We start from the raw sequence: 23,963 nt of genomic DNA, 5'->3' as shown, positions 1-23,963 counted from the left end.
AATGACCTGCTCGTTGCTTCAGGTCATGGGCAAACAACTGTAGTGGAGATTGAGCAGTGAGGTACAGCATGAAGAAATGGCAAACAGGACACTCAGATCAACACAACCCAACTAGTTCCTGCTCCCTTCCCAGTCTTGATGAAGGGTTTGGGCCCAAAAGTCAACTGTCTATTCATCTCCATAGATGCTGCCTGGCCTGCTGAGTTCCTCCAGTATTCTGTGTGTGTTACTCTGACCATAGACACTGTCTGACCTGCTGAGTTCCTCCAGCATTTTGTGTGTGTTACTCTGACCATAGACACTGTCTGGCCTGCTGAGTTCCTCCAGCATTTTGTGTGTGTTACTCTGTCCATAGACACTGTCTGACCTGCTGAGTTCCTCCAGCATTTTGTGAGTGTTACTCTGACCATTGACACTGTCTGTCCTGCTGAGTTCCTCCAGCATTTTGTGTGTGTTACTCTGACCATAGACACTGTCTGACCTGCTGAGTTCCTCCAGCATTTTGTGTGTGTTACTCTGACCATAGACACTGTCTGACCTGCTGAGTTCCTCCAGCATTTTGTGTGTGTTACTCTGACCATAGACACTGTCTGACCTGCTGAGTTCCTCCAGCATTTTGTGTGTGTTACTCTGACCATAGACACTGTCTGACCTGTTGAGTTCCTCCAGCATTTTGTGTGTTACTCTGACCGTAGACACTGTCTGACCTGCTGAGTTCCTCCAGCATTTTGTGTGTGTTACTCTGACCGTAGACACTGTCTGACCTGCTGAGTTCCTCCAGCATTTTGTGTGTGTTACTCTGACCATAGACACTGTCTGACCTGCTGAGTTCCTCCAGCATTTTGTGTGTGTTACTCTGACCATAGACACTGCCTGACCTGCTGAGTTCCTCCAGCATTTTGTGTGTGTGTTACTCTGACCATAGACACTGTCTGTCCTGCTGAGTTCCTCCAGCATTCTGTGTGTGTTACTCTGACCATGGACACAGTCTGACCTGCTGAGTTCCTCCAGCATTTTGTGTGTTACTCTGACCATAGACACTGTCTGACCTGCTGAGTTCCTCCAGCATTTTGTGTGTTACTCTGACCGTAGACACTGTCTGACCTGCTGAGTTCCTCCAGCATTTTGTGTGTGTTACTCTGACCGTAGACACTGTCTGACCTGCTGAGTTCTTCCAGCATTTTGTGTGTGTTACTCTGACCATAGACACTGTCTGACCTGCTGAGTTCCTCCAGCATTTTGTGTGTGTTACTCTGACCATAGACACTGTCTGACCTGCTGAGTTCCTCCAGCATTTTGTGTGTGTTACTCTGACCGTAGACACTATCTGACCTGCTGAGTTCCTCCAGCATTTTGTGTGTGTTACTATCTGTAGACACTGTCTGACCTGCTGAGTTCCTCCAGCATTTTGTGTGTGTTACTATCTGTAGACACTGTCTGACCTGCTGAGTTCCTCCAGCATTTTGTGTGTGTTACTCTGACCATAGACACTCTCTGACCTGCTGAGTTCCTCCAGCATTTTGTGTGTGTTACTCTGACCATAGACACTGCCTGACCTGCTGAGTTCCCCCAGCATTTTGTGTGTGTTACTCTGACCATAGACACTGTCTGACCTGCTGAGCTCCTCCAGCATTTTGTGTGTGTTACTCTGACCATAGACACTGTCTGACCTGCTGAGTTCCTCCAGCATTTTGTGTGTGTTACTCTGACTATAGACACTGTCTGACCTGCTGGGTTCCTCCAGCATTTTGTGTGTGTTACTCTGACCATAGACACTGTCTGACCTGCTGAGTTCCTCCAGCATTTTGTGTGTGTTACTCTGACTATAGACACTGTCTGACCTGCTGGGTTCCTCCAGCATTTTGTGTGTGTTACTCTGACCATAGACACTGTCTGACCTGCTGAGTTCCTCCAGCATTTTGTGTGTGTTACTCTGACCATAGACGCTGTCTGACCTGCTGAGTTCCTCCAGCATTTTGTGTGTGTTACTCTGACCATAGACACTGTCTGACCTGACGAGCCCCTCCGACACTCTCTCTCTCAGTTGCTCTGGAACTCCAGCATCTCTTGTGTTTTGCAAGTGGGGGGTGAACTTCAGCCTCAGACATTTTTAACACACAGTAAGCTGCCTTTCAGCTGATGTTCATGACAGGTGGAGTCCTATTCTTGATACTTCTTGAATCTATTGGTAAATAATCTGTAACGAACCTTGGCTGAAGTATATAACATAGACACACAGAAAACCTACAGCACAATACAGGCCCTTCGGCCCACAAAGTTGTGCCAAACATCTCCCTACCTTACAAATTACTAGTCTTACCCATAACCCTCTATTTTTCTAAGCTCCATGTATCTATCCAAAGTCTCTTAAAAGACCCTATCATATCCACCTCCACCACCATTGCCAGCAGCCCATTCCACGCACTCACCACTCTCTGAGTAAAAAACTTGCCCCTGACATCTCCTCTGTCCCTACTGCCCAGCACCTTAAACCTTTGCCCTCTCATGTTAGCTATTTCAGCCCTGGGAAAAAGCCTCTGACTACCCACACAATCAATGCCTCTCATCATCTTATACACCTCTATCAGGTCACCTCTCATCCTCTGAAACATCCTTGAGAAACAGTACTCTGGAATCAAGCAGCAGCCGTTCCCGAACGTTTCATAGCCAGGGGCGGTAGTGGGGAAAAACTCCCACTACCTATTAAATGCTCCCAGTGGCGTGTGTCTCAAATAGCCTCTGACAACCAAGTCCAACTCCCGGCCTTCATGTGTGGCTTTGCTACTGAACCTGGCGAAACCGTTTCTGCTGACAGGAGAAGGGGCAAAGGCGGGTCACTGGCGCCTTCAAACCAGTCGCTTCGGGCAGATGGGGCTCGTCAGCCACGGATGGCAGTTCATCCAGGAGGAGGACAACTCTGATCTCAAACCCCCTCTGCCTTGCGCCTATACCCACTCATGGGGAAGGCTTCGTGAGTAAACCCCGAGGGGAAAATCTGGAGCTACACTGAGTTCAATGCTGACTGGCAACTCCTGGTGCCAAACTGTATCGGTCTCTGCTGTTCCTGTTGATCCATCAGATGTGAGGAGAGGTGGAGCTGACTGCATGGGCAACAGCCTATCGTACAGCCCTGGCTTGTGTATCACAGACAGCTGGGACGCATCATCCACGGTCGACCCCGATCAACAGGGGTCCTCAAACTTTGCTATTACGCACTAAAACAGGGTGCTTACACAGGAATAAAGAAAATGGCAATCAATAATCAGCATTGTCACCAGTTACAGTTTAATTTTAGTTAGGCAAATATTTTAACAAGCTGGCTGGGTTTCCTGGCTCCTCTCTCTTTCTCGAGGCAGGCAGATGGGAATGGGCTGGATGGCCTGCGAGGTGGGTGACTCGTTCACCAGGGTCGACGGGATGCGTGGTTGGAGGTGACAGGGCTCCTGACGAGCAGCGTGCTGGTTAAAGGGTACACATGTCCGTGGGGATGAAGAGCCAGCAGTCTAAATGCACTGGCGAGACATGCCAACCACTCGCCTTTCCCCATTCTGGCGTGAGGACAGTATCCTGATCCAACCCTCGTTAGAGTCTGTGGGGTGAGCTGCTTCTCAAACCATGTGGTAATAGAACACAGAACGTGGAACCGTACAGCACAGTACAGGCCCTTTGGCCCACAATGTATTATTGACTCTTAAACTTACTCCAAGATGAGTCTCAACCTTCCTTCCCAGAGAGCCCTCCATTTTCCTATCATCCATGTGCCTATGTATCTTTTAAATATGCAGAATGTATCTGCCTCTACCACCAACCCAGGCAAAGAGTTCCATTTACCCACCACCCGCTGTGTAAACATACTGAACTCTGATATGTCCCCTATACTTTCCTCCAGTCACCTGGTAGTAGCCATTTCTGCCCTGGGAAAAGGACTCTGGCTGTCCACTCTACTTGCGCCTCTTATCATCCTGTACACCTCTATCCAGTCACCTCTCATTCTCCTTCACTCCAAGGAGAAAATTCCTAGCTCACTCAACCTATCTCCATGACATGCAGCACCCTGAGAAATCTGCTCTGCCCCCTCTCTGGGGCTTCCGCATCCTTCTGAGAATGAGGCAAGCAGAAGTGAACAAGCATGGTCTAACCAGGGTTTTCTGGAGCTGCAACGTGACCTCTATCCCCCGCCTAACGCAGGGCAACACACCACACGCCTGACAACCGCCCTGTCAACTTGCACAGTGACATCGAGGGATCTGTGGAGGTAACGCGACGCGAAAAGCGCTGTACCACCCAATACACTGTAATATTATCGTCAGCAGAGAGAATACGGCTGCCCTACGACTCCCAGTGACCACAGGAGAAGACCATTCAGCCCATCGATGTGCATGTTGGTAGGTTAATCTACGTTAGTGTGTGGATGAGGGGTAAAATCTGGGAGAGTTGATGGGGATGTGGGAATAAGGGATTATTGTAGGATGAGTATAAATGGACGGTTGGTGGTCAGCATAGACTCGATGGGCTGAAAGGCCTGATTCCCCGCTGCAGCTCTCCACGCGGCCCGGTGACTCACCTCTCCAGAAAAGGCCTGTCCGTTGAGCAGGTGCTCTGACCCCTGGCTGTCCTCGCTACCAAAGTGCAGCCGGATCTCTTCCAAGCGGTAGCTGTAGGTGAGGGGGCCGCCCGAGACGTTGACCAGGTGCTCCTTGTCCAGCCGGAGGGACACGTGTCGTCCGGTGTTGTACATTGTGCCACTGATCTGGTGGTCAAACACAAGGGGAGTGTGAGTGAGTGTGGGCCCCAGCACCACCACATCATACCTGGAGGCTCAGGGAACCCCAGGGTAGCCCTATAGGGGGGTAACTTTCAAATCAGAGTAGAATCAGAACATTGGCACACAGAAACAGGCTGTTCGGCCTATCTAAGATGTGCCATCCTGCTAGTCCCATCGACCTGCACCCGGATCACTGCCCTCCATACCCCTCCCATCCATCTTCTGAACCAGATTTATGTTAAACGTTGAAATTGAAGCCCCATCCACCACTTCCACTGGCAACTCGTTCCACACTCTCACCACTCTGAGTGAATGGCTCTCGGTAAATATTTCCCCTTTCACCCTTAACCTATGACCTCTAGTTCCAGTCTCACCTAACCAGTGGAAAAAGCCCGCTTGCATTTACCCCATCTATACCCCTCATAACTTTGTACACCTCTATCGAATCTCCTCTCATCCTCCTATGCTCCAGGGATTAGAGGCTTAACCTATTCAATCTTTCCCTGTAACTTGGGTCCTGGCAACTTCCCTGTAAATTGTCTACACACTCTTTCAATCTTATTGATATATTTCCTAGAGATAGGTGACCAAAACTGCACACCAGACTCCAAATTAAGCCTTGCGTACAATTTCAATAAAACATTCCAAACCCTGCACTCAATGACCGGTCTTCCAAAAGCTTTCTTTACCACCTGTGGATTCACTTTTAAGAAACTATGGATCTGTACTCGCAGACCCATCTGCTCCGCCGCACTCCTCAGTGCCCGATCTCTCACCGTGTAAGTCCTACCTTGGTTTATCCTTCAAGTTACAGACCCCGGGAGTGTGTGATGGGACAGTGTGGAGGGAGATTCTCTCTGTGTCTGACCCCGGGAGTGTGTGATGGGATGGTGTGGAGGGAGATTCTCTCTGTGTCTGACCCCGGGAGTGTGTGATGGGACAGTGTGGAGGGAGATTCTCTCTGTGTCTGACCCTGGGAGTGTGTGATGGGATGGTGTGGAGGGAGATTCTCTCTGTGTCGGACTCCGGGAGTGTGTGATGGGACAGTGTGGAGGGAGATTCTCTCTGTGTCTGACCCCGGGAGTGTGTGATGGGACGGTGTGGAGGGAGATTCTCTCTGTGTCTGACCCCGGGAGTGTGTGATGGGACGGTGTGGAGGGAGATTCTCTCTGTGTCTGACCCCAAGAGTGTGTGATGGGATGGTGTGGAGGGAGATTCTCTCTGTGTCTGACCCTGGGAGTGTGTGTTGGGACGGTGTGGAGGGAGATTCTCTCTGTGTCTGACCCCGGGAGTGTGTGATGGGACGGTGTGGAGGGAGATTCTCTCTGTGTCTGACCCCGGGAGTGTGTGATGGGACGGTGTGGAGGGAGATTCTCTCTGTGTCGGACTCCGGGAGTGTGTGATGGGACAGTGTGGAGGGAGATTCTCTCTGTGTCTGACCCCGGGAGTGTGAGATGGGACGGTGTGGAGGGAGATTCTCTCTGTGTCTGACCCCGGGAGTGTGTGATGGGACGGTGTGAAGGGAGACTCTCTCTGTGTCTGATCCCGGGAGTGTGTGATGGGATTATGTGGAGGGAGATTCACTCTGTGTCTGACCCCGGGAGTGTGTGATGGGATGGTGTGGAGGGAGATTCTCTCTGTGTCTGACCCCGGGAGTGTGTGATGGGATTGTGTGGAGGGAGATTCACTCTGTGTCTGATCCCGGGAGTGTGTGATGGGATGGTGTGGAGGGAGATTCTCTCTGTGTCTGACCCCGGGAGTGTGTGATGGGATTGTGTGGAGGGAGATTCACTCAGTGTCTGACCCTGGGAGTGTGTGATGGGATGGTGTAGAGCGAGCTTCACTTTGTCTTGCACCTGTGATGAACACAGCTTCTCTCCCAGCAGAATCAGCTTTCGACTGAATAAACGCAAAATTTTCATGATTGAATTTCCAAAACAATTCAGCTGGAAAGAGACTGAATCAAATGAGAGGGGAGGCTGATCACTGGAAGACAGATTGCACCTGCCAGCATCATCATTTAGTCTCTGAATCAGTGTCCGTGCTTTCTGCTGCTGAATTCTGTGCAACGTGATCTCAGAGGGACGTGTCTCCTGACTCCTGCCGTCTCTGATTAGGCCAGCTTTAAGCTCTGACCGCTAGAGTACAACACGTTATCCACAGCTCTGCAGGCTCTAAATATTTTACCCCTCTGGAATTGTTTTGTTGGAGCTGGGGGGATTCAATAATGGATGATGTGTTTGTCAGGAGAAGCCAGCGGGCACCCGCTGTAGTATACACCGGAGTGGCATAGTATAACTGCGCGCAGGACGTCCGCGCTGAGGCAGTCACGAGTGGTCGGGGTAGGTGACTGCCCCCATTGCTTACACCAGCATCACTCCATGCCACCCCACTGTATCTCAGTTCGGTGTCGGAGAGTGATCCCCTCATCCCTGACCCCCGCAACGAGATTTGCTCTCCTCCCCCACCACAACCCCACACTGGAGGCAGCCCCCAAAGAAAAGCATTTTCTCCACACCTACAGGACTGTGCATGTATTTAGCCAGGGTTGAAGACTTTTGCACAGTACTGTATTTGTCAATGTGGAGTGGACAGCGAGTTTGTAAATCTGTTGGGAGCAAAGGATGTTGGGAATGGTGAGGGTGGAGTGCCACGGGAGGGGTGTGGGACGAGTGGCAGAGAAGGTGGGTGTGGGGGGGCACGAGTGCAGACACACCCAGCCCTGAGACACCAGGCAAGGTCATTTGATTCTATACAATTGGTTTATTGATCATTACAGAATGTCTCTCTGGTGCTTCCCACTCCCCCTCTATTCCCCTTTCACCCGAACTGTGATTCCCCTCTCCCTGCCCCCTTCCCACTCTCAGTCCACATTGGAGACCCAGATCAGATTCGGGTTTCTCATCACTCATACATGACATGAAATTTGTTTTATTCGGCAGCAGTACAGTGCGATACATAAATTCCTGCCGCTGTCTGTAAGGAATTTGTATGTTCTCCACGTGATGGGTTTCCTCCGGGTGCTCTGGTTTCCTCCCACTGTCCAAAGTTGTACAGGTTGGCAGGTTAATTGGTCATTGTAAATTGTCCTGTGATTATGCTACGATTAATTTGGGAGACTACTTGGCGGTGTTACTCAAAGGCCAGGAGGGCCTATTCCCGACTGCATCTCAATAAATAAATACAGTCACTGCAGTACTGTCCAAAAGTCTTAGCCATCCAGGCTAGATACATTTGCCCAAAACTGTAAAAAACCCCCGTCGATCCCCCTTTCCCCACTTAAATATAAACCCTGTCAATCTTCCCCCATAACTACAACCTCGCTGTCAGTCAACCCCATAATGACACCCCTTCCACTATCGGTCTTCCTCTGTAACTATAAACTTCTCCCGAGTCTCCTCCCATAACTGTAACCCTCTCCCTGTCAATTCCCATAACTATAGCCCACCCTGTCAATCATCCCCAGAACTGTAACCCTCCCTGTCAATTCCCATAACTATAGCCCTCCCTGTCAATCTCCCCCATAACTGTAACCCTCTCCCTGTCAATTCCCATAACTATAGCCCTCCCTGTCAATCATCCCCAGAACTGTAACCCTCTCCCTGTCAATTCCCATAACTATAGCCCTCCCTGTCAATCTCCCCCATAACTGTAACCCTCTCCCTGTCAATTCCCATAACTATAGCCCTCCCTGTCAATCATCCCCAGAACTGTAACCCTCTCCCTGTCAATTCCCATAACTATAGCCCACCCTGTCAATCATCCCCAGAACTGTAACCCTCTCCCTGTCAATTCCCATAACTATAGCCCTCCCTGTCAATCTCCCCCATAACTGTAACCCTCTCCCTGTCAATTCCCATAACTATAGCCCTCCCTGTCAATCATCCCCAGAACTGTAACCCTCTCCCTGTCAATTCCCATAACTATAGCCCACCCTGTCAATCATCCCCAGAACTGTAACCCTCCCTGTCAATTCCCATAACTATAGCCCTCCCTGTCAATCTCCCCCAGAACTGTAACCCTCCCTGTCAATTCCCATAACTTTATCCCTCCCCGTCAGTCTCCTCATAACTAGAATGCTTAATTTCTCTCCCCAACACCATCAAACCCTCCCAATCTGCTCCGGACAACCTGTGAGTCTGAGGTCAGGAGTCAAGACTGCAAGCAGTTTTGGACTCCTTATCAAAGAAAAAGAAATGCTGGTCCAGGGTAATTCATGAGAATCATCCAGGGAATTAAAGGATTAACATCCGAGGAGCGTCTGATGGCTCTGGAGCAGTGTTCACTGGAGTTTATAAGTATGGGGGGGGTAATGGGGGTGTTGAATCTCATTGAAGCCTATTGAATATTGAAAGGCTTTGATAGAGTGGATGTGGAGAGGATGTTTCCTATAGTGGGGAGTCTAGGACCAGAGAACACAGATAGAGTGGATGTGGAGAGGATGTTTCCTGTAGTGGGAGAGTCTAGGACCAGAGGACACAGATAGTGGATGTGGAGAGGATGTTTCCTATAGTGGGGGAGTCTAGGACCAGAGGACACAGACAGAGTGGATGTGGAGAGGATGTTTCCTGTAGTGGGGGAGTCTAGGACCAGAGGACACAGATAGAGTGGATGTGGAGAGGATGTTTCCTGTAGTGGGGGAGTCTAGGACGAGAGGACACAGATAGAGTGGATGTGGAGAGGATGTTTCCTGTAGTGGGGGAGTCTGGGACCAGAGGACACAGATAGAGTGGATGTGGAGAGGATGTTTCCTGTAGTGGGGGAGTCTCGGACCAGAGGACACAGATAGAGTGGATGTGGAGAGGATGTTTCCTATAGTGGGGAGTCTAGGACCAGAGAACACAGATAGAGTGGATGTGGAGAGGATGTTTCCTGTAGTGGGAGAGTCTAGGACCAGAGGACACAGATAGTGGATGTGGAGAGGATGTTTCCTATAGTGGGGGAGTCTAGGACCAGAGGACACAGACAGAGTGGATGTGGAGAGGATGTTTCCTGTAGTGGGGGAGTCTAGGACCAGAGGACACAGATAGAGTGGATGTGGAGAGGATGTTTCCTGTAGTGGGGGAGTCTAGGACGAGAGGACACAGATAGAGTGGATGTGGAGAGGATGTTTCCTGTAGTGGGGGAGTCTGGGACCAGAGGACACAGATAGAGTGGATGTGGAGAGGATGTTTCCTGTAGTGGGGGAGTCTCGGACCAGAGGACACAGATAGAGTGGATGTGGAGAGGATGTTTCCTGTAGTGGGGGAGTCTGGGACCAGAGGACACAGATAGAGTGGATGTGGAGAGGATGTTTCCTGTAGTGGGGGAGTCTGGGACCAGAGGACACAGATAGAGTGGATGTGGAGAGGATGTTTCCTGTAGTGGGGGAGTCTCGGACCAGAGGACACAGATAGAGTGGATGTGGAGAGGATGTTTCCTGTAGTGGGGGAGTCTGGGACCAGAGGACACAGATAGAGTGGATGTGGAGAGGATGTTTCCTATAGTGGGGGAGTCTAGGACCAGAGAACACAGATAGAGTGGATGTGGAGAGGATGTTTCCTGTAGTGGGGGAGTCTCAGACCAGAGGACACAGATAGAGTGGATGTGGAGAGGATGTTTCCTATAGTGGGGGAGTCTGGGACCAGAGGACACAGACAGAGTGGATGTGGAGAGGATGTTTCCTATAGTGGGGGAGTCTAGGACCAGAGGACACAGATAGAGTGGATGTGGAGAGGATGTTTCCTGTAGTGGGGGAGTCTGGGACCAGAGGACACAAGATAGAGTGGATGTGGAGAGGATGTTTCCTGTAGTGGGGGAGTCTGGGACCAGAAGACACAGATAGAGTGGATGTGGAGAGTATGTTTCCTGTAGTGGGGGAGTCCGGGACCAGAGGACACAGATAGAGTGGATGTGGAGAGTAAGTTTCCTGTAGTGGGGGAGTCCGGGACCAGAGGACACAGATAGAGTGGATGTGGAGAGGAAGTTTCCTGTAGTGGGGGAGTCTGGGACCAGAGGACACAGATAGAGTGGCTGTGGAGAGGATGTTTCCTGTAGTGGGGGAGTCTGGGACCAGAGGACACAGATAGAGTGGATGTGGAGAGGATGTTTCCTGTAGTGGGGGAGTCTAGGACGAGAGGACACAGATAGAGTGGATGTGGAGAGGATGTTTCCTGTAGTGGGGGAGTCTAGGACCAGAGGACACAGATAGAGTGGATGTGGAGAGGATGTTTCCTGTAGTGGGGGAGTCTGGGACCAGAGGACACAGATAGAGTGGATGTGGAGAGGATGTTTCCTGTAGTGGGGGAGTCTGGGACCAGAGGACACAGATAGAGTGGATGTGGAGAGGATGTTTCCTGTAGTGGGGGAGTCTAGGACCAGAGGACACAGATAGAGTGGATGTGGAGAGGATGTTTCCTGTAGTGGGGGAGTCTCGGACCAGAGGACACAGATAGAGTGGATGTGGAGAGGATGTTTCCTGTAGTGGGGGAGTCTGGGACCAGAGGACACAGATAGAGTGGATGTGGAGAGGATGTTTCCTATAGTGGGGGAGTCTAGGACCAGAGAACACAGATAGAGTGGATGTGGAGAGGATGTTTCCTGTAGTGGGGGAGTCTCGGACCAGAGGACACAGATAGAGTGGATGTGGAGAGGATGTTTCCTGTAGTGGGGGAGTCTGGGACCAGAGGACACAGATAGTGTGGATGTGGAGAGGATGTTTCCTATAGTGGGGGAGTCTGGGACCAGAGGACACAGACAGAGTGGATGCGGAGAGGATGTTTCCTATAGTGGGGGAGTCTAGGACCAGAGGACACAGATAGAGTGGATGTGGAGAGGATGTTTCCTGTAGTGGGGGAGTCTGGGACCAGAGGACACAAGATAGAGTGGATGTGGAGAGGATGTTTCCTGTAGTGGGGGAGTCTGGGACCAGAAGACACAGATAGAGTGGATGTGGAGAGTATGTTTCCTGTAGTGGGGGAGTCCGGGACCAGAGGACACAGATAGAGTGGATGTGGAGAGGAAGTTTCCTGTAGTGGGGGAGTCTGGGACCAGAGGACACAGATAGAGTGGCTGTGGGGAGGATGTTTCCTGTAGTGGGGGAGTCTGGGACCAGAGGACACAGATAGAGTGGATGTGGAGAGGAAGTTTCCTGTAGTGGGGGAGTCTGGGACCAGAGGACACAGATAGAGTGGCTGTGGAGAGGATGTTTCCTGTAGTGGGGGAGTCTGGGACCAGAGGACACAGATAGAGTGGATGTGGAGAGGATGTTTCCTGTAGTGGGGGAGTCTAGGACGAGAGGACACAGATAGAGTGGATGTGGAGAGGATGTTTCCTGTAGTGGGGGAGTCTAGGACCAGAGGACACAGATAGAGTGGATGTGGAGAGGATGTTTCCTGTAGTGGGGGAGTCTGGGACCAGAGGACACAGATAGAGTGGATGTGGAGAGGATGTTTCCTGTAGTGGGGGAGTCTCGGACCAGAGGACACAGATAGAGTGGATGTGGAGAGGATGTTTCCTGTAGTGGGGGAGTCTCGGACCAGAGGACACAGATAGAGTGGATGTGGAGAGGATGTTTCCTGTAGTGGGGGAGTCTAGGACCAGAGGACACAGATAGAGTGGATGTGGAGAGGATGTTTCCTGTAGTGGGGGAGTCTCGGACCAGAGGACACAGATAGAGTGGATGTGGAGAGGATGTTTCCTGTAGTGGGGGAGTCTGGGACCAGAGGACACAGATAGAGTGGATGTGGAGAGGATGTTTCCTATAGTGGGGGAGTCTAGGACCAGAGAACACAGATAGAGTGGATGTGGAGAGGATGTTTCCTGTAGTGGGGGAGTCTCGGACCAGAGGACACAGATAGAGTGGATGTGGAGAGGATGTTTCCTGTAGTGGGGGAGTCTGGGACCAGAGGACACAGATAGAGTGGATGTGGAGAGGATGTTTCCTATAGTGGGGGAGTCTGGGACCAGAGGACACAGACAGAGTGGATGCGGAGAGGATGTTTCCTATAGTGGGGGAGTCTAGGACCAGAGGACACAGATAGAGTGGATGTGGAGAGGATGTTTCCTGTAGTGGGGGAGTCTGGGACCAGAGGACACAAGATAGAGTGGATGTGGAGAGGATGTTTCCTGTAGTGGGGGAGTCTGGGACCAGAAGACACAGATAGAGTGGATGTGGAGAGTATGTTTCCTGTAGTGGGGGAGTCCGGGACCAGAGGACACAGATAGAGTGGATGTGGAGAGTAAGTTTCCTGTAGTGGGGGAGTCCGGGACCAGAGGACACAGATAGAGTGGATGTGGAGAGGAAGTTTCCTGTAGTGGGGGAGTCTGGGACCAGAGGACACAGATAGAGTGGCTGTGGGGAGGATGTTTCCTGTAGTGGGGGAGTCTGGGACCAGAGGACACAGATAGAGTGGATGTGGAGAGGATGTTTCCTGTAGTGGGGAGTCTAGGACGAGAGGACACAGATAGAGTGGATGTGGAGAGGATGTTTCCTGTAGTGGGGGAGTCTAGGACCAGAGGACACAGATAGAGTGGATGTGGAGAGTATGTTTCCTGTAGTGGGGGAGTCCGGGACCAGAGGACACAGATAGAGTGGATGTGGAGAGTAAGTTTCCTGTAGTGGGGGAGTCCGGGACCAGAGGACACAGATAGAGTGGATGTGGAGAGGAAGTTTCCTGTAGTGGGGGAGTCTGGGACCAGAGGACACAGATAGAGTGGCTGTGGAGAGGATGTTTCCTGTAGTGGGGGAGTCTGGGACCAGAGGACACAGATAGAGTGGATGTGGAGAGGATGTTTCCTGTAGTGGGGGAGTCTAGGACGAGAGGACACAGATAGAGTGGATGTGGAGAGGATGTTTCCTGTAGTGGGGGAGTCTAGGACCAGAGGACACAGATAGAGTGGATGTGGAGAGGATGTTTCCTGTAGTGGGGGAGTCTGGGACCAGAGGACACAGATAGAGTGGATGTGGAGAGGATGTTTCCTGTAGTGGGGGAGTCTCAGACCAGAGGACACAGATAGAGTGGATGTGGAGAGGATGTTTCCTGTAGTGGGGGAGTCTGGGACCAGAGGACACAGATAGAGTGGATGTGGAGAGGATGTTTCCTGTAGTGGGGGAGTCTAGGACCAGAGGACACAGATAGAGTGGATGTGGAGAGGATGTTTCCTGTAGTGGGGGAGTCTCGGACCAGAGGACACAGATAGAGTGGATGTGGAGAGGATGTTTCCTGTAGTGGGGGAGTCTGGGACCAGAGGACACAGATAGAGTGGATGTGGAGAGGATGTTTCCTATAGTGGGGGAGTCTAGGACCAGAGAACACAGATAGAGTGGATGTGGAGAGGATGTTTCCTGTAGTGGGGGAGTCTCGGACCAGAGGACACAGATAGAGTGGATGTGGAGAGGATGTTTCCTGTAGTGGGGGAGTCTGGGACCAGAGGACACAGATAGAGTGGATGTGGAGAGGATGTTTCCTATAGTGGGGGAGTCTGGGACCAGAGGACACAGACAGAGTGGATGCGGAGAGGATGTTTCCTATAGTGGGGGAGTCTAGGACCAGAGGACACAGATAGAGTGGATGTGGAGAGGATGTTTCCTGTAGTGGGGGAGTCTGGGACCAGAGGACACAAGATAGAGTGGATGTGGAGAGGATGTTTCCTGTAGTGGGGGAGTCTGGGACCAGAAGACACAGATAGAGTGGATGTGGAGAGTATGTTTCCTGTAGTGGGGGAGTCCGGGACCAGAGGACACAGATAGAGTGGATGTGGAGAGGAAGTTTCCTGTAGTGGGGGAGTCTGGGACCAGAGGACACAGATAGAGTGGCTGTGGGGAGGATGTTTCCTGTAGTGGGGGAGTCTGGGACCAGAGGACACAGATAGAGTGGATGTGGAGAGGAAGTTTCCTGTAGTGGGGGAGTCTGGGACCAGAGGACACAGATAGAGTGGCTGTGGAGAGGATGTTTCCTGTAGTGGGGGAGTCTGGGACCAGAGGACACAGATAGAGTGGATGTGGAGAGGATGTTTCCTGTAGTGGGGGAGTCTAGGACGAGAGGACACAGATAGAGTGGATGTGGAGAGGATGTTTCCTGTAGTGGGGGAGTCTAGGACCAGAGGACACAGATAGAGTGGATGTGGAGAGGATGTTTCCTGTAGTGGGGGAGTCTGGGACCAGAGGACACAGATAGAGTGGATGTGGAGAGGATGTTTCCTGTAGTGGGGGAGTCTCGGACCAGAGGACACAGATAGAGTGGATGTGGAGAGGATGTTTCCTGTAGTGGGGGAGTCTCGGACCAGAGGACACAGATAGAGTGGATGTGGAGAGGATGTTTCCTGTAGTGGGGGAGTCTAGGACCAGAGGACACAGATAGAGTGGATGTGGAGAGGATGTTTCCTGTAGTGGGGGAGTCTCGGACCAGAGGACACAGATAGAGTGGATGTGGAGAGGATGTTTCCTGTAGTGGGGGAGTCTGGGACCAGAGGACACAGATAGAGTGGATGTGGAGAGGATGTTTCCTATAGTGGGGGAGTCTAGGACCAGAGAACACAGATAGAGTGGATGTGGAGAGGATGTTTCCTGTAGTGGGGGAGTCTCGGACCAGAGGACACAGATAGAGTGGATGTGGAGAGGATGTTTCCTGTAGTGGGGGAGTCTGGGACCAGAGGACACAGATAGAGTGGATGTGGAGAGGATGTTTCCTATAGTGGGGGAGTCTGGGACCAGAGGACACAGACAGAGTGGATGCGGAGAGGATGTTTCCTATAGTGGGGGAGTCTAGGACCAGAGGACACAGATAGTGTGGATGTGGAGAGGATGTTTCCTATAGTGGGGGAGTCTGGGACCAGAGGACACAGACAGAGTGGATGCGGAGAGGATGTTTCCTATAGTGGGGGAGTCTAGGACCAGAGGACACAGATAGAGTGGATGTGGAGAGGATGTTTCCTGTAGTGGGGGAGTCTGGGACCAGAGGACACAAGATAGAGTGGATGTGGAGAGGATGTTTCCTGTAGTGGGGGAGTCTGGGACCAGAAGACACAGATAGAGTGGATGTGGAGAGTATGTTTCCTGTAGTGGGGGAGTCCGGGACCAGAGGACACAGATAGAGTGGATGTGGAGAGGAAGTTTCCTGTAGTGGGGGAGTCTGGGACCAGAGGACACAGATAGAGTGGCTGTGGGGAGGATGTTTCCTGTAGTGGGGGAGTCTGGGACCAGAGGACACAGATAGAGTGGATGTGGAGAGGAAGTTTCCTGTAGTGGGGGAGTCTGGGACCAGAGGACACAGATAGAGTGGCTGTGGAGAGGATGTTTCCTGTAGTGGGGGAGTCTGGGACCAGAGGACACAGATAGAGTGGATGTGGAGAGGATGTTTCCTGTAGTGGGGGAGTCTAGGACGAGAGGACACAGATAGAGTGGATGTGGAGAGGATGTTTCCTGTAGTGGGGGAGTCTAGGACCAGAGGACACAGATAGAGTGGATGTGGAGAGGATGTTTCCTGTAGTGGGGGAGTCTGGGACCAGAGGACACAGATAGAGTGGATGTGGAGAGGATGTTTCCTGTAGTGGGGGAGTCTCGGACCAGAGGACACAGATAGAGTGGATGTGGAGAGGATGTTTCCTGTAGTGGGGGAGTCTCGGACCAGAGGACACAGATAGAGTGGATGTGGAGAGGATGTTTCCTGTAGTGGGGGAGTCTAGGACCAGAGGACACAGATAGAGTGGATGTGGAGAGGATGTTTCCTGTAGTGGGGGAGTCTCGGACCAGAGGACACAGATAGAGTGGATGTGGAGAGGATGTTTCCTGTAGTGGGGGAGTCTGGGACCAGAGGACACAGATAGAGTGGATGTGGAGAGGATGTTTCCTATAGTGGGGGAGTCTAGGACCAGAGAACACAGATAGAGTGGATGTGGAGAGGATGTTTCCTGTAGTGGGGGAGTCTCGGACCAGAGGACACAGATAGAGTGGATGTGGAGAGGATGTTTCCTGTAGTGGGGGAGTCTGGGACCAGAGGACACAGATAGAGTGGATGTGGAGAGGATGTTTCCTATAGTGGGGGAGTCTGGGACCAGAGGACACAGACAGAGTGGATGCGGAGAGGATGTTTCCTATAGTGGGGGAGTCTAGGACCAGAGGACACAGATAGAGTGGATGTGGAGAGGATGTTTCCTGTAGTGGGGGAGTCTGGGACCAGAGGACACAAGATAGAGTGGATGTGGAGAGGATGTTTCCTGTAGTGGGGGAGTCTGGGACCAGAAGACACAGATAGAGTGGATGTGGAGAGTATGTTTCCTGTAGTGGGGGAGTCCGGGACCAGAGGACACAGATAGAGTGGATGTGGAGAGTAAGTTTCCTGTAGTGGGGGAGTCCGGGACCAGAGGACACAGATAGAGTGGATGTGGAGAGGAAGTTTCCTGTAGTGGGGGAGTCTGGGACCAGAGGACACAGATAGAGTGGCTGTGGGGAGGATGTTTCCTGTAGTGGGGGAGTCTGGGACCAGAGGACACAGATAGAGTGGATGTGGAGAGGATGTTTCCTGTAGTGGGGAGTCTAGGACGAGAGGACACAGATAGAGTGGATGTGGAGAGGATGTTTCCTGTAGTGGGGGAGTCTAGGACCAGAGGACACAGATAGAGTGGATGTGGAGAGTATGTTTCCTGTAGTGGGGGAGTCCGGGACCAGAGGACACAGATAGAGTGGATGTGGAGAGTAAGTTTCCTGTAGTGGGGGAGTCCGGGACCAGAGGACACAGATAGAGTGGATGTGGAGAGGAAGTTTCCTGTAGTGGGGGAGTCTGGGACCAGAGGACACAGATAGAGTGGCTGTGGAGAGGATGTTTCCTGTAGTGGGGGAGTCTGGGACCAGAGGACACAGATAGAGTGGATGTGGAGAGGATGTTTCCTGTAGTGGGGGAGTCTAGGACGAGAGGACACAGATAGAGTGGATGTGGAGAGGATGTTTCCTGTAGTGGGGGAGTCTAGGACCAGAGGACACAGATAGAGTGGATGTGGAGAGGATGTTTCCTGTAGTGGGGGAGTCTGGGACCAGAGGACACAGATAGAGTGGATGTGGAGAGGATGTTTCCTGTAGTGGGGGAGTCTCAGACCAGAGGACACAGATAGAGTGGATGTGGAGAGGATGTTTCCTGTAGTGGGGGAGTCTGGGACCAGAGGACACAGATAGAGTGGATGTGGAGAGGATGTTTCCTGTAGTGGGGGAGTCTAGGACCAGAGGACACAGATAGAGTGGATGTGGAGAGGATGTTTCCTGTAGTGGGGGAGTCTCGGACCAGAGGACACAGATAGAGTGGATGTGGAGAGGATGTTTCCTGTAGTGGGGGAGTCTGGGACCAGAGGACACAGATAGAGTGGATGTGGAGAGGATGTTTCCTATAGTGGGGGAGTCTAGGACCAGAGAACACAGATAGAGTGGATGTGGAGAGGATGTTTCCTGTAGTGGGGGAGTCTCGGACCAGAGGACACAGATAGAGTGGATGTGGAGAGGATGTTTCCTGTAGTGGGGGAGTCTGGGACCAGAGGACACAGATAGAGTGGATGTGGAGAGGATGTTTCCTATAGTGGGGGAGTCTGGGACCAGAGGACACAGACAGAGTGGATGCGGAGAGGATGTTTCCTATAGTGGGGGAGTCTAGGACCAGAGGACACAGATAGAGTGGATGTGGAGAGGATGTTTCCTGTAGTGGGGGAGTCTGGGACCAGAGGACACAAGATAGAGTGGATGTGGAGAGGATGTTTCCTGTAGTGGGGGAGTCTGGGACCAGAAGACACAGATAGAGTGGATGTGGAGAGTATGTTTCCTGTAGTGGGGGAGTCCGGGACCAGAGGACACAGATAGAGTGGATGTGGAGAGTAAGTTTCCTGTAGTGGGGGAGTCCGGGACCAGAGGACACAGATAGAGTGGATGTGGAGAGGAAGTTTCCTGTAGTGGGGGAGTCTGGGACCAGAGGACACAGATAGAGTGGCTGTGGGGAGGATGTTTCCTGTAGTGGGGGAGTCTGGGACCAGAGGACACAGATAGAGTGGATGTGGAGAGGATGTTTCCTGTAGTGGGGGAGTCTAGGACGAGAGGACACAGATAGAGTGGATGTGGAGAGGATGTTTCCTGTAGTGGGGGAGTCTAGGACCAGAGGACACAGATAGAGTGGATGTGGAGAGGATGTTTCCTGTAGTGGGGGAGTCTAGGACCAGAGGACACAGATAGAGTGGGTGAGGAGAGGATGTTTCCTATAGTGGGGGAGTCTAGGACCAGAGGATACAGATAGAGTGAGTGTGGAGAGGATATTTCCTGTAGTGGGGGAGTCTGGGACCAGAGGACACAGATAGAGAGGATGTGGAGAGGATGTTTCCTGTAGTGGGGGAGTCTGGGACCAGAGGACACAGATAGAGTGGATGTGGAGAGGATGTTTCCTGTAGTGGGGGAGTCTGGGACCAGTGGACACAGATAGAGTGGATGTGGAGAGGATGTTTCCTATAGTGGGGGAGTCTAGGACCAGAGAACACAGATAGAGTGGATGTGGAGAGGATGTTTCCTGTAGTGGGGGAGTCTCGGACCAGAGGACACAGATAGACTGGATGTGGAGAGGATGTTTCCTGTAGTGGGGGTCTGGGACCAGAGGACACAGATAGAGTGGATGTGGAGAGGATGTTTCAAAGAATGGGGGAGTCTGGGACCAGAGGACACAGACAGTGGATATGGAGAGGATGTTTCCTATAGTGGGGGAGTCTAGGACCAGAGGACACAGATAGAGTGGATGTGGAGAGGATGTTTCCTGTAGTGGGGGAGTCTGGGACCCTAGGACACAGATAGAGTGGATGTGGAGAGGATGTTTCCTGTAGTGGGGGAGTCTGGGACCAGAGGACACAGATAGAGTGGATGTGGAGAAGATGTTTCCTGTAGTGGGGGAGTCTAGGACCAGAGGACACAGATAGAGTGGATGTGGAGAGGATGTTTCCTGTAGTGGGGGAGTCTCGGACCAGAGGACACAGATAGAGTGGATGCGGAGAGGATGTTTCCTATAGTGGGGGAGTCTAGGACCAGAGGACACAGATAGAGTGGATGCGGAGAGGATGTTTCCTGTAGTGGGGGAGTCTAGGACCAGAGGACACAGATAGAGTGGATGTGGAGAGGATGTTTCCTATAGTGGGGGAGTCTAGGACCAGAGGGCACAGCCTCAGAGAAGAGGAATGCCCATTTACAACAGAGATGAGGAGGAATTTGTTTAGCCAGAAGGTGGTGAATCTGTGGAATTCATTGTCACAGACAGCTGTGGAGGCCAACTCATTGGATAAGACAGTAACTATACTTCATTGGAGTTTGAAAAGATTTGGTATGTCAACAAATACACTCGAAAACTTATAGATGTACCGTGGTGAGCATTCTGACAGGCTGCATCACTGGTATCGAGGGGCTGCTGTACAGGACTGAAAGAAGCTGCAGAGGGTTGTAAATCTAGTCAGCTCCATCTTGGGTACTAGCCTACAAAGTACTCAGGACATCTTCAGGGAGCGGTGCCTCAGAAAGGCAGCATCCGATATTAAGGACTTCCAGCACCCAGGGCATGCCCTTTTCTCACTGTTACCATCAGGTAGGAGATACAGAAGCCTGAAGGCACACACTCAGCGATTCAGGAACAGTTCCTTCCCCTCTGCCGTACAATTTCTGAATGAACATTGAACCCTTGGACACTACCTCACTTTTTAAATATATATTATTTCTGTTTTTGCACGATTCTTAATCTACTCAGTGTACATATACTGTAACTGATTTACTAATTTATTTATTATTATTACAGTCAGCCCTCCTTATCCATGGGGGATTGGTTCTGAGACACCCCCCTCCTGCGGATACCAAAAAACGTGGATGCTCAAGTCCCTTATTTAACCTGTCTCAGTGCGTAGGTCTTTAGGACCCAGTGGAACCCCAGACGTTATTCAACATGTTCAGTGCGGTGGACATTAGGACCCGGCGGCATAGCTCTGAATCCGCAGTGTTTCCGGGGTTTCCTGATCTGCGGTTGGTTGAATCCGCGGATAAGGAGGGCCAACTGTATATTATTTATTTATCTTGCTTCTACATTATGTTTTGCATTGAACTGCTGCTGCTAAATTAAATTTCATGACACATGCCGGTGATAATAAACCTGATTCTGATTTAAAGCAGAGGTTGATGGGCTCATGATCAGTCAGGACATCGTAGGTTATGGGGGGGGTGGGGATTGAGAGGGATAGTATATCAGCCATGATGGACTGAATGGTCTGATATCTGATCCTACGTCTCAGACGCTGCTACCTTGGAACTGCCTGGTCAGACAGACGGAACTCCTGCTGGTGAGACAGGTTCGGGGTAACCCTCCCAAGGTCGGGTCCTGCTCTGAGTTCCGGTCTTTCCCCAGGGATCCCTCCGACAGTCTGATATGACATTCTCTCAGTGCTTCAGCGTAGCCAGGGCTGGCGTGACCTCTCAGGACACAGGGTGGGCTGAGGCCCCTCACCCTGAGTGAGAGGGGAGGGATGAGGCCCCTCACCCCGAGTGAGAGGGGAGGGCCGAGGCCCCTCACCCTGTGTGAGAGGGGAGGGCCGAGGCCCCTCACCATGAGTGAGGGGGAGGGATGAGGACCCTCACCCCGAGTGAGAGGGGAGGGATGAGGCCCCTCACCCTGAGTGAGAGGGGAAGGACTGAGACCCCTCACCCCGAGTGAGAGGGGAGGGCCGAGGCCCCTCACCCTGAGTGAGAGGGGAAGGACTGAGACCCCTCACCCCGAGTGAGGGGGAGGGATGAGGCCCCTCACCCTGAGTGAGAGGGGAGGGACACAGCGACGTTCCGGTCAATAACGATTGTGTGACCCTAGTGCACTCACCACGTCCTGGGAATGTGGGAGGAAACCCACACGATAACGGAGAGGAAGTATAGGATCCTCGGAGGCACCAGTGTGAATTGAATTCTGATTTACAGCTTTGCCGTGACAGAGTTACACAACCACTGTGCTACCGTGTGCCGCCTTACATCAGTGTCCCTCCAGGACGATCACAACCTTGTGGTTGGAGGCTTGTGACCTGGAGAGCTGTGTTGGCTGGAGTCAGGGTTTGAGGCTTTGGCTCTTGGTAGAGACACCCATGCAAACAGGTCAAAGGGTAGAGGTCACACTCTGAGTGGCCCACCAGTCCTCCGGGTTTAGGGGGTCAACTTAGGTCTAACACCCCAACTGGTCAAACAAAACTGTTATGGAAAGAGCAATGAAGAACCTCTGTGCATCTGAGTGTGGTGGTATTCCGCTGGTCTCCACCCAGGACTTGCATGGCTGACAGTAGTGAAAACCGAGAGGAAACTACTGGCACCTCGGAATACCGACAGATAGACCCAGGTCACTCCAGTAGACTCCAATGGGACCCAGGTCACTCCAATAGACTCCAATCTGACCCAGGTCACTCCATTGCTGCCCTCAGTGCCAACGGTGTTAACGGACAGTAAGATAACATTACAACAGTGTCAGACAGAAGTCTTATAACTGTGCAGCAGAAACTGCCCTTGCTGATACGTGCTTATGCACCTTCTGCCTGAAGGGAGGTGTCGGAGGGGAGCAGGGATCTCACTCTAACACAGGTGCCTCCTTTGTCTTACCCATTCTATCCGCCAGGTCGACTGCTTAAAACTGTCCTTTCCCCAGTGCTTTGATTTGAAATGTTAACTCTGTTTCTCTCTCCACAGATACTGTCTGACCTGCTGAGTGTTTCCAGAATTTGCTGGTTCTAGGACATAAACCATTACAGCGCAGTACAGGCCACTTTTCCCACAATGAGGTGAATCAATAGAAGGGAGAGTCCTTGAGGGAGGAAATCTAGCCTGATCTAATCTGCCCTTTCCTGGCCTGGCCTGCCTGTCCACGGTCACCGGCCCCAGTGATGGGACTGCTCCCTACACACTCTCAAACACTGGAAAAGGAATATGGAACAAACACCGGATTTTAGTCAGCAGGTCGGGCAGCATCTGTGGGGAAGGGTTGGGAGGGGGAGACAATGCAAACATTCAGGTCCACTTCCTTTGATCGGAGCTGATGAGTTTTAAGGTGCGGACAGGAGAATGAATCGATGGGAGGGAACGGGTGATGTGTCATGGGGACAGAGGGGAGTGGGGGGGCAGAGGGGAGTGGGGGGGGACAGTGAGGAGTGGGGGGACAGTAAGGAGTGGGGGGAGTGGGGGGGACAGAGGGGAGTGGGTGGACAGAGAGGAGTGGGGGGACAGTGGGGAGTGGGGGGACAGTGGGGAGTGGGGGGGACAGAAGGGAGTGTGGGGACAGAGGGGAGGGGACAGAGGGGAGTGGGGGGACGGAGGGGAGTGGGGGGACAGAGGGGAGTGGGGGGGACAGTGGGGAGTGGGTGGGACAGAGGGGAGTGGGGGGACAGGGGAGTGGGGGGACAGTGGGGAGTGGTGGGGCAGAGGGGAGTGGGGGGACAGAGGGGAGTTGGGGGGACAGTGGAGAGTGGGGGGACAGAGGGGAGTGGGGGGACAGTGGGGAGTGGGTGGGACAGAGGGGAGTTGGGGGACAGGGGAGTGGGGGGACAGTGGGGAGTGGGGGGACAGTGGAGAGTGGGGGGACAGAGGGGAGTGGGGGGGACAGTGGGGAGTGGGTGGGACAGAGGGGAGTGGGGGGACAGGGGAGTGGGGGGACAGTGGGGAGTGGTGGGGCAGAGGGGAGTGGGGGGACAGAGGGGAGTTGGGGGGACAGTGGAGAGTGGGGGGACAGAGGGGAGTTGGGGGGACAGTGGAGAGTGGGGGGACAGAGGGGAGTGGGGGGACAGTGGGGAGTGGGTGGGACAGAGGGGAGTTGGGGGACAGGGGAGTGGGGGGACAGTGGGGAGTGGGGGGGACAGAAGGGAGTGGGGGGACAGTGGGGAGTGGGTGGGACACTCATGGACGTGATGAACAAGCGAGGAAGCAGTAAGGTACAGGGACCAACACGTATCCCACCAGGGAGAGGATCGGAGCTGCTCTTCTTGGGAGAGAACATAGAATATTACATCACAGTACAGGCCCTTCAGCCCACAATACTGTGCTGACTTGTTAATCTACTCCTAGATCAATCTGACCCTTCCCTCCCACATAGACCTCCATTATGCTATCATCCATATCATTAAGAGTTTCTTAAATATCCTTAATGTATCTGCCTCCACCACCACCCCTGGCAGGGTGTTCCACACACCCACCACTCTCTGTATA

At 52.3% G+C, this 23,963-nt stretch overlaps 1 protein-coding gene across 2 annotated transcripts in view; it reads right to left on the bottom strand.

Moving 5' to 3' along the window:
* ca10a (carbonic anhydrase Xa) overlaps positions 1-23,963 on the bottom strand; it is a 269,702-nt gene that overhangs the window by 38,206 nt on the left and 207,533 nt on the right. For both annotated transcript variants that reach the window (XM_059948186.1, XM_059948187.1), the window contains one exon: positions 4,565-4,750. In XM_059948186.1, the coding sequence (XP_059804169.1) occupies positions 4,565-4,750 (186 nt within the window). The remainder of the gene's footprint in view (positions 1-4,564; positions 4,751-23,963) is intronic.

Source organism: Hypanus sabinus, chromosome 23, assembly GCF_030144855.1.
Source record: "Hypanus sabinus isolate sHypSab1 chromosome 23, sHypSab1.hap1, whole genome shotgun sequence".
NCBI lineage: Eukaryota > Metazoa > Chordata > Chondrichthyes > Myliobatiformes > Dasyatidae > Hypanus > Hypanus sabinus.
This window is presented reverse-complemented; position numbering and strand designations above follow the sequence as displayed.